Source organism: Astatotilapia calliptera, chromosome 17 (genome assembly GCF_964374335.1).
Source record: "Astatotilapia calliptera chromosome 17, fAstCal68.1, whole genome shotgun sequence".
NCBI lineage: Eukaryota > Metazoa > Chordata > Actinopteri > Cichliformes > Cichlidae > Astatotilapia > Astatotilapia calliptera.
This window is the reverse complement of record NC_137438.1, coordinates 2,880,864-2,891,439: the sequence shown is the minus strand read 5'-3', so window position 1 is coordinate 2,891,439 and position 10,576 is coordinate 2,880,864. Positions and strand designations below refer to the sequence as shown.

The 10,576-nt window shown below is 43.1% G+C and overlaps 1 protein-coding gene across 6 annotated transcripts; it reads left to right on the top strand.

The window, feature by feature from the left end:
• The first annotated feature begins 367 nt into the window (after positions 1–367).
• Positions 368–10,539, top strand: caprin2 (caprin family member 2). 6 transcript variants are annotated; one of them, XM_026147901.2, is made up of 21 exons: positions 369–532; positions 1,087–1,333; positions 1,398–1,460; positions 1,546–1,632; positions 2,004–2,242; positions 2,499–2,581; positions 2,883–2,984; positions 3,636–3,673; positions 3,781–3,963; positions 4,391–4,432; positions 4,526–4,654; positions 4,768–4,852; positions 6,420–6,469; positions 6,561–6,668; positions 6,746–6,847; positions 6,932–7,072; positions 7,683–7,824; positions 7,903–8,076; positions 8,371–8,432; positions 9,172–9,223; positions 9,346–10,539. In XM_026147901.2, the coding sequence occupies exons 2-21, from the start codon at positions 1,100–1,102 to the stop codon at positions 9,963–9,965; spliced, it is 2,736 nt and encodes a 911-aa protein (XP_026003686.2). In that variant the 5' UTR covers positions 369–532; positions 1,087–1,099; the 3' UTR covers positions 9,966–10,539. The 6 variants fall into 6 exon arrangements, with proteins under 6 accessions (XP_080147907.1, XP_026003686.2, XP_026003684.2 ...); XM_026147899.2 differs by having other exon boundaries at positions 1,084–1,333; XM_026147903.2 differs by having other exon boundaries at positions 370–532; positions 1,084–1,333; positions 7,903–8,016.
• The last annotated feature ends 37 nt before the right edge of the window (positions 10,540–10,576 follow it).

Here is a 10,576-nt window from a genome sequence, read left to right as displayed (position 1 = left end):
ACTAATAACCTTGCACTCCCACACTCTTGTACGAATACGGTCACGTTTTGCTCATAAATGAATAAACAGATACATCAAATAACCTGAGTGAAAAGGTAAAGGTGATGTTTCTAAATGCAGAGATGACTACTTCTATCTTTTAAATACAGTCTGTGGTTTAAACAGAACTATGTCATGAACGAACAGCGTGTAAACTCGTTTCATGATTCAGTTGAATTATTTATACCAACAACAAAACACACAAAATGCTTCCATCCATCAAATCACTTGTGAAATATTGTTATAAAGTGATGTAATGATGTTTCAGAGAGAATCCGGTCTGGTCACCGACAGGTACTAGAACCGGATGTGGGGTGGCTGATTTCTTTCGGCCCCAGCAGGGCATGTGTAAAGCGGCAGAGTATATAAAGGTGTGAGCCGACACCCGCGTGGCCTCTGCCAGCTGAACATCGCGGTTAGAAAAGAGGGGGATTGGTTTGGAGCTTGCAGCTGTCCGGCGGCACTTCCTGTGGGAATTTTTACAAGCTACCAGGTGGGTGTTTGTTTGAAATGATACGCTGCTGCGTCTGTAGTGATACAATTTGAAATGACGACAATATGAAGGCAAAGTTCTGATCCGCTAAGTGTCTGCTCTTTTGACGCGATATCTGCAGGAAAGTTTGCGTGGATTTTTAATCGGGATTTGACTGCAGCCTGAGGAACCTTGAGCCAAACGCTGTAATTCCTCATATGTTGTTTAATGAAGCCCATTCTGCTGATATGAATCCCTGACAAGTCAGCAGAACAAGTGAGGCTAAAATGAATCACGTGGATGTTTTAAACAAGACTGTTTAGTTCAAATGAAAATGTACAAAAACCATCTTTTTGCGCACGTTGTTCGCGTTGTTGCGCTTTCTGCTTCTGCTCCTTTCATGATTCATCCAGGGACAGCCGGCTGCTCAGTGGCCGGGATAAATGCTTTGTCACGGGGTTGGCGGCTGCCCAAACTCTTCTGTCCACCCAGCCACTGTTTCTACTGAAACACTGCAAGCAACAACAGGATCTTTCCTCTCCAGCTTTGATGATGTTTTGTTTTTTTCATAGCAGTGTGGAGCTCACTATGGTGCAGCTATCTCCTTCACCTACCCTGGATATCACCTTTCCACCTGAGAAGTCAAAAGGAAGAGAAGAGGACTCGGTCACTGATGGTATCCTGAAGATGGGCTCACCTGCTGGGTTGAACACGCTGCAGCTCAACATGGAAATCTCCACTGCTTACTACGGCTATGAAACCTACATAGAAGATGGCCTCATCTGCCTCAAACACAAAATTCGCAACCTAGAGAAAAAGAAGGTAAGTTTCTGACAGTGCTGTAAAAGTGGGCGCCTGCTGTTTGTGACGCGTGTTGTCCCCACAGCTGAAACTGCTCGGCTACAGGAAGAGACTGAAGCAGGGTGAGGTTCTAAACAAAGATCAAATGGTGAGTCCAGCTAGTAGTGATTTCTTAAATGAGCTCTGTCTCTAGAACCTGCACTGGTGATTTGAGCTTTCCATTTCCATTTTAGGCGGCTGTGGAAAAGTATGAGGAGGTGCTGCACAACTTGGACTTTGCACGAGAGCTCCACAAAACCCTGGATGGCTTGACTCAGAATGTAAATGTGTCTGGTCACTTTGTCTTTATATCCTGGCGAGGCGTTATTATGCCCTGGGTATTAGGTTGCTTGTGCTGTGTTTGGCTCCGGTGCATTAGATAAGCATATCCAAAATTACACCTGGTAATCTGATGATATTGGTGGGCTGTAGGCTGCCCACCCAGTTAGAAATGTAACCTGTGCTCTTTGTTTTGTTTTTGTCTTTCCTTTTGTTTTGATGTCGATCTGGTCTAAAACTGCATTTGAACTGTACTTTGTAAATAAATGCACGTTCATGTCTTCACATGCATTATATAAATTAAACTGTTGTATAGTCAGAAGTCTCACAACTAGCTATAGAATTTGAAAACTCCTTTAATCCTCCCCTGCAGCTGATTAAGGCCCAGAGGAAAGCCATGAAGAAGGAGCAAGTAGCTATAGTGGAGGAAGAGAGGCGACGTCTGGCCACTGTACTCCAGGTCCAGCACCTCCTTGCTAGCCTGCAAAAGGAGCATGTCAGGAGAGACCTTTTGGCCGGCCAGAATCAGGCACCATGCGTTCCAGGCCAGCAGCTACATAGTCTGAGCCAGCTCACCACCTTGCTTGGAGTCAAGAGAGATAACAGACTGAGGTGAGAGTGACCATAAGATGGTGAACTTCCTCCTTTGAAGGTGACGTAGCAACTGAAATGACTGAAACTTCTGACCCGAGTCTTTCACTTCTCATTGGTCATGTCACAATATTTTCAGGAGGCCACAAATTCTGAGCCAAGTTTTCTGCCCTTGAGTGGAAGTTGAGTGTTGACATAGAATTTTTGTAGATGTCAGGCACAGGGTGGCTTGAATTTCAGGATATAGCTACTGACATCTCTTTTCTGTTCGCTGTAGTTTACAAGAGCAAATGGAGCAGGCGGCTCTGGCCTACATGGACCTGTTGGAGGGAAAAGACAAGCCGGTGGCTGGATCCTCGTGTGAGTGCAAAAACCGGAAAGATCTCTAGAGCTCCTGTAATTCTAACATATTAGACACAAAGCCCTACAACCAGCTGCAAAAAGCAATGTCTACAATTCAAAGAACAGCAAGAAAAACACAGCAAAATATTCATAAACCTCCACCTCAGCCTCTTGAAGGTGTTTGGAGGTTTTTGTTTCTGTTTTTCTCTAATCCACAGCTTTTATTTCAGCCTTTCAGGGTATACATGGATATTCTTGCATATAGATTTACCTTACTAAGAATATCTTCCCTACTACTTGCCTTCTTTTTCCTTTTCAGTTAAACAGTTGAAAGAGGAGCTCACCAGGCTGTTGAATTGCAAGTACTTCAGTTGTCTTCCACCTCCTCCAGAGGTGGTCCTGAGCTCAGCCAGCCACACTCGTAAGATTCCATAATTACATTTCAATAGCAACTTTTCAGCCATGAAAAACCTTGCATGTGTTACAGGATCGGTGTTTTAGGTTTTTATTTTGTACTTTCCTACCAGCGGGTTGACCAGGTTAGTTTTGGTGGTCCTTGACATTGTTTTGGTGCTTCCTGAGTTTCCTGTCCAGGAATTGACCCAAACTGTACAAACTGTACTGTCTTGGAAATGCCCGTGGCAGTCCTTGTTGTGTTCTGTAAGCTAGAAGTACCAGAACCTGTAGCAGGCAAAGAACAACTTCATGTGCTGAAAAATGAGTTAGTCGAGCTGCAATATAAGACTGTATAGAGGGAGGTGAGAGATTTCAGACTACGGCCCCTCCTGGCTTTGATTTCTTGCTTGTTTAGACTGCGACTTGCAGCCATCTACATTCCTTTTGTGTAGTTGTATTGGCATCAGGTGTCCCACCTCGGGCTCCTGTTTAACAGTTCTCTGGCCCTTGCACAGCTCCAAGGTTAGTTTTGACAGTGTTGTGATCCCACTCCTGCCCTGTTTCTGCTTAAGCTGAGCTTTAAAAGGCATCACTACATGAAATGTATTTCTGTAACTGCCATATTTTCCCTGAAAAAGTTGACTTCCATATTTCTTTTTCTGCTTTGCCCTGTCAGCCATACTAAAGTCAAAATCAAATGAAGTTTCAAAGGAGGTAAGCCCAATATTCATTTAGGGTCCCCTCCCCCACCCTTTCCTTCGACTGCATTTCAATGCTTTATATACAAACAGTTCCCAACCCACTGCTCTGTTGTATGCCAGTTTTTCAATAGACTATATGTGAGTGAGAAGGAGCAGGACCCTCCTGACTGCTGGGATATGGAGCTCCCAGGGGAACCTTCATCACCGCAAACTGCAGTCCTCAAACCATGGAGAGGAGCTGCCACTTTAATACCTAAAGTCATTCCATCCACCACAAGGAAGCAGTCTGCAGACTGCAAACTGGTAAAATATAGTCAAACATTTTTGCTCTTCAGTTGTCATCTGCAATGATGAGTAAAACTGGGTGACTTGATGACGACTATTCATTATATTAGTATCAGAATGAATCGAACGGAAGTATAACATGATTTATGCATTCCTCTTCTCATGGTGAAGAACAGGCTGTCTGTGAACAACAGCTCAGTAGGTAGAGATACGAATAAAACGAAACATTAATGCTGTAGTTTAGCAAAGGTAACATTCCAGTGACTGCATTACTTCGGGGGAGGGGACAGCAAAGACTCGCTATTATAAGGAAGGGCTGCAGATGTACTGTAATTCTCTGGGGTGAGCGCACTTATTGAAAGTAGTCAGTTGATCTTAAATTACAAGAACTGATCTGCCAGTATTGGCTCAAAAGCTCAGGTGATTCAAATCCTATTCTTCCCAGAGGAAAGAGAAGAAGGCCAAACAGGAGCAAAATTCAAAGTTGGTGAGTTGAACAGCTGATCTTCACCAGACACGCACATTGATGCTCTGTAAATATTTTTAGGTGTACAAATGAGCCCCTTGTAATTCCTGACAGGTAGTTGGCATGGATATACCTGTGGAAGTTTTCAGTTCTGCATCTGCCTTACCTAAAGATCCCATCCTGAGAAGACAACACCTCGAGGAGCTCATGACAAAGATCCATGGCTCCTTCAGTTTTATGCAGGTGGACTTTGGTTTGCAACTTTCTGTGTGTAACTGGTGGTACTATTGTTGTTTTCAGCTTTGCCAGTGACTGAAGGTTTATTGCTCTGTTTTTTTTAATGCTGTCCTGTTCAGGACTCTCTCCTAGATGGTGAGAGCTCGCCTACAAATGACCAGCTCCGACTGAAGAGACAGCCTTCTGGATCTCCCTCCATTCTGGGTAAATTGAGAAAAAAATTAACAAGGTCTGTTATTCTCAGGTGTCACAAAGTGCTTTATCATATAAAATGCAACAATTAAAATGGCATAGATGAAAGAAACTGCACAGGTGGGCCTTACCTTTTTTAAAAGAAGCTTATCAAAGGTCAACAGAGCTTACGTTCAATGGAAGGAGGTCCTTTTGTCCTTATCTAGGCGAAGGTGCCACCAACAAGCATTGACCAGCACAGCTTTGAACTCTGAAAACTAAAGTACTCTTTAATGGTTAAGGTATGTTTTTGCTGCATTGGCCGTGTGTTTGGGATCATTGTAAAGGTTGCTAATGCAGCAGTGATTAATAGTTCTCATGATGCAATATAAAGATCAATTTGGAAGGACTGGGTACTTAAAGAGAAAAATTAGAACTTTTATTGTCATCGTAGGGTTGCTCGCACAGCGAAATAAGGTAGCAAGACCACAAAAGTTAAAAAAATATAAGAACACTACACAATGTTTGTCTTCCAGGAAGCATTGTGGGGGCTTTGGTCACGAAGGATAGGGATGGAAGTTGCACATCTGCTGAAATATTGCACAGGGACTGGAATGAATAGCAGCGGCAAAGTGATGGTATGAGAGAGGTCTGCTCACTCTGCATTTATGGTTCTCACAGCCCACGGGTAGAAGCTGTTCTTTGGTCTGTTGGTTTTGCACCTGATGGATCTGAACTTTGTTTTTGTTTTGTTTTTTTTAGAGGGCAGAATGTTGAATAGATGGTGGTTAGGATGGAGTCATCTTAGTCTGGTATAATTACACCAACCTTATCTAGATTGTGTACAAAAGATCCAATATAGTTTTGTTTAAATTTAAAAAATAAAACAATCTAAATTGAAAGAAGCAAACCTGGATGGGAAGAGTCTTGGTGGCTGATGATCTGGTGTCACTGGTGAGAGGGGCCGGTGTAGTAATAAACTCACTGGGAGAGTTTAAAGGATGACTACATGAATTCTGTTTTGTCAGGGTTGAGATGGATGAACTTGACTGGTGTTGGAAACATCACTGATGGGAGGCTTTTCGAGTGTGCTGGACCTTACCAGGTGTACAGGTGATTGTCAGCGTGGCTGGCTGTGGCTCAGGGGGTATAGCAGGTTGCATTCTACTTGGATCAGTGGTTTGACTTCCCAGCTCATCTAGTCTCCACGTCCATCCTAGGGCTCGATGCTGAACCTCAAATTCCCCCGATTCAGTGTGACTAAAAAGCCATTTGAGTACTCAATAAAAATGTGTTCATCATTTAGCGTGGCAATGCTCCTATGAAGGGGTTGAGCTGCTATAGGGAGATGTAGGATTAAGACAGAACTGTGAAATACACTAAAAAAAAAAAAGACATTTAAATCTATTCTAAACGTAATATTCAGGAAAGCGCTTGCAGGCTTGGGTGTGGCCTATAAATGTACTAGCAGTATATGCAAATGTGATTTGTGTTTTAGCAGTTTGTCGGTCTTTTAGTCATACAAAAGAAATATTGCTTAGATTTTTTTTGAATAAATTTCCTAATATTTTTTGTTTTGTTTTCCATCTCACCTAAACAGCTAAAGCAGGTTTGAGAAGCCCAATTGATGTCCTACCCAAAGCGATGCATGTAAGGAGCTCTTTTCCTTTTTAACAAAGCAGGTGTGACTAAAAATGAGAACAGTTTTTAGTTGTGACATATCCACCTTTCCTATATTCAGTCCACTCCACTGCCCACCAGGCTTACAGAGCGCAGAGTCAGTCTGACCAATGGAAATCGGAGCCTGGAGACCTGTGACATAGAACTTTCCCCAAAGGCCCTACCTCATGTAAGGAGCCATTCGTTTCAATATAAAGTTATACTCTGCATTCTGTGTGCCTCTCTTAAGCTTTGTTGTCAATCTAGGAGTCTCTCCAGTTGGCTGAAAAAGAGATTTTTCCTTCACCGCCACTGTTTCGCCGGGAGTCTACTGCCTCCAGCAATCTGGAGGAGAAGAGCTGTCCTATGGTAGATTAGTTTAGCCACCATCGGAGAACTTCTTCTGTGAAGTGTTGCCAGAATACTTTATTTTGTTTCTTTTAACCTTCCCAGACACCAGTAACAGATTCAGGGAAGCAGTCGCCCTGTAATGGGGTAACATCCTGCACTTCCACCCCCCCTCAGGGACAGACTTTCTCTACACCGCCCACCAGGCGATCTCTGACCTCTGCACAGTTTCAGAACATCCAGTCAGTAAGTTTCATCAAAGTATCATTCAGACTTTGATCATTGGTGGCTAAAGTCAAAGTGCAGGGCTGTAGCTCCTCTCTGAGATGCGATTCAGACGGTGTTAATATAAAAAGAAATGAGGTGAGATAAGATCTCACTGTACGCAAGAAATAGAGCTGAGACTTCTCACACATGGTGCAGCTCACGATAAGAGATTCTGATTAAAGATCTTGTGGTGTCAGCAAATGGGTCAAAGGCTGTTAGTGGGTATTATATCTCCATTTTACTGGGTGTCTGAACATGTGTTGCTGTTCCAGCTGTAGTCTCTGGGTGTTCACAAACTTAAAGTTGGTGGAAGTCTTAAGATGGGTAATTTTTGAGAACCATGTGCATGAACCATCATATTTAAAATTGACATCTCATCTAAAATATTTTTGTGGTTCAGTTCTGGAAAGTAAGATTCTAATATTTTAATAGTTAGTACCACAAACTATTAAACACCCATACAGCTTATGGATGTATGAATGCTAAACAAGCTCATTAGCCTACATTTTCTCAATGTCTGTTTTGTGACTTCCAAAAAAAACCAGCTCCTCGAGGTTTTTGTTGGTTGTGTTTTTTCTGCTTTCTGTAGGTCTTTAAAGTGAGCACCTCCTTAACTCAGACGGGGGAGGTGACCTATAAACCAGATTCTGTTTTCACTGAGCCCAGATACACCACTGCCAGCACCCAGACACCACCCGAGTTTGCCCTCTCAGAGGAGGAGGCACAGCCAGGTATGTTGAGTTTTGCATTCTTGGCTTTGTGTCGTCACTGCTAGACCGGTCGTCATCATCGAGATGCATTTTCTCTAGTGTACCAGTCGGATTACTCGGTGGGTCATGGTGGACAGATCTTTCAGTCTCCAAGCCAGTCGGGTGGTGTGACTCGACCCAGCCAATCATACTACACCAGAGGCTCTGTGAGAGGTATGGCACGTGGTGGCAAGGCACTGGCTCAAACCTTTCGCTCCTCTGGGTGGCAACGAGGTATTGGTCTTGTTTTTTTTTTTTTTTTTTTTTTTTTTTTTTTGTTTCGTTTTTGGTTTGTTTGTGGTGGTTTTTTGTTGTTGTGCGTTTCCTCACCCCACCCCAAGCTGTGGCTGTGCCTCTGTGCAGAAGGGCTCGTCCTGTTCTAAGGGAGTTCTTCTTCCCTACAACCACAAAGTGTTTTTATGTGTGAAGTTTTCCTTAATATTGTGGGGTTATGACCTTCTCATCAAGCATCTTTGTGAACTGGCACAATTTAAACTGAGGTTTTCTTAAACTAGTTTCTGATTACAGGAGGATCCTACATCTCTCCAACTCATCTCAGGGACTCTGGTCCCCTCCTCTATGCAGCTAGAGTAAGTCAACCTATCTTTTAACATTTTATAATCCCAGCACAAATGATGGATTAAATACGGCCATAAACCAAAAAGGCATTTCATTAAATGACCCAAGCAAAGGATGGGAAACCTACTTGACAAGCAAATAAATTTATTTACAGAAGTGAAGCTGCTCACTAAGTAAAAGCACAACTTATTCAAGTCCTGCAGTTTTCATACTAGTCTGTTCATGTGGAAAGGGAACACGTTTTGTTTCTATATGGGGGCAGTTTTTCTGTAAGCACAATCTGTTTTGAGGAAGTTTGCAGCTTTAAAATTCATAATCAAGTAGATCATCAGAAGCGGTGTGTAGAAGTGTATTTGCTTATACAAAGTAGGCTGCACAATCGCAAACAGTTGTGGGGTATGTTGACTGTGTTGGTTGCCATAACAAGTAATCATCAGCACTCACCAAAAGCTTTGAACAATGCCTGACTTTTATATAAAGTCATTTTTTAACAAAATATAAAATTCCAGTTTGTGTCAGACAGCTGCTCACAATTTAGATTTAAAGCAGGAAGTATAGAGGGCCCATTCCATGAAAATCAACTGAAAAGAGAAAACCACAGAGATGACTCTGCAACTTGAATGAAGATGCAAAATTTTCCATTTTACAGAATTTTTATTTTTCAACTTAGATTTTATACCAAGCGCATCTTCTGTCCTTGTTTCCTTCTGTGTAAAAGTCACTGTTGTGCTTCTGTGGCCTTTTTCTCAGGACTCGGGGTACCAGCACAACTACAGGCGAGCAGGGAGACATAACAACAGTGGTAGGAACCATTGTCTTTTCTGCTACAGCTTCCACTTCCATTTTTGATTTTAAGTTTGGTGCCACCAACATATTTCCACAGCCAAATTCTGAAATTTGGGATTTGATGTTTTCTTCCTGCAGTTAAAAATAATCAACATGGCATTCTGTGTCATCTCAACTCCACAGCAGCCTGGAGTGATTCTTCTCAGGTGAGCAGCCCAGACAGGGAGGGAGCGTTCACAATTGTGGACTCGGGTCATGGGGATTCCCTGTCTGTTTCCACTGTGGAGGTCCCACTCACTCCACATGGACACCACCACACCGCCTTGCTGCCTATGCAGCTCTACCCACTCTCCCAGCCTCTGCGAGTGGCCTTCACTGCCTCTCGCACTGCCAACTTCGCTCCAGGAAATCTCGACCAGCCGATTGTATTTGACCAGCTCCATAGCAACCTAGGGGAGATGTACGATACCCACATTGGCCGCTTTACCTGCCCTGTGAATGGAACCTATGTCTTTATCTTCCACATCCTGAAGCTTGCCATCAATGTGCCACTCTACATTAACCTCATGCGCAACGAGGAGGTGATGGTGTCGGCATACGCCAATGATGGAGCCCCAGACCATGAAACGGCCAGCAACCACGCCATTTTGCCGCTTTTCCAAGGAGACCAGGTGTGGCTCAGGTTGCATCGTGGAGCCATCTATGGCAGCACTTGGAAGTACAGCACCTTCTCTGGGTTTCTGCTGTACCAGGATTGAGTAGCAGTCAGCCTGATGGGACTCTTCTTCCAGTGTGTGGACTGTTTGCTTTGCATTGAATGGTGACTGCACTGACGTTTGAGTATAGTGGTCAGGCTGCATGCTAATGCATAAAACTTGTTCACAACATGGGTGAGAGTATAGATTATACACTTTGACCACTTACACAACTTTACCTGTTTTCAAATGGGGTCTGTTACCAATTGACAAACCAGGCAGACCAAATAAAAACCATTGTGATGAACTCCCACTTTGACTGATACAGTTACACCGTCTGCTGTAAAGCGGCACCTGCAAGAATGGAATCATTTTGTGCCTTTTTGTTCAATGAATGTTTGCATTGACCAGATGTTAACCTCAAGTCATTCATTTAGTTCAACATATCAGGTGAATTGACAAACTGTATTTGCAGCACTTTGCTTGATGCTGTGCTCCTATCCATTCATTCTTACTGAGGAAAGGATTGTTCTTGGTGGTGGGTGTGGTGTCAAACACTAAAGGCAAAATTGTAGCACTAAGTCTACTGTGAAGGTATAAAAGAGGTCTCTTGCTGAAATAAAAGATGAGCAGTGAAGTGTAGTGGTTTTTGTGTTTTTATTATTTAAGTTTAA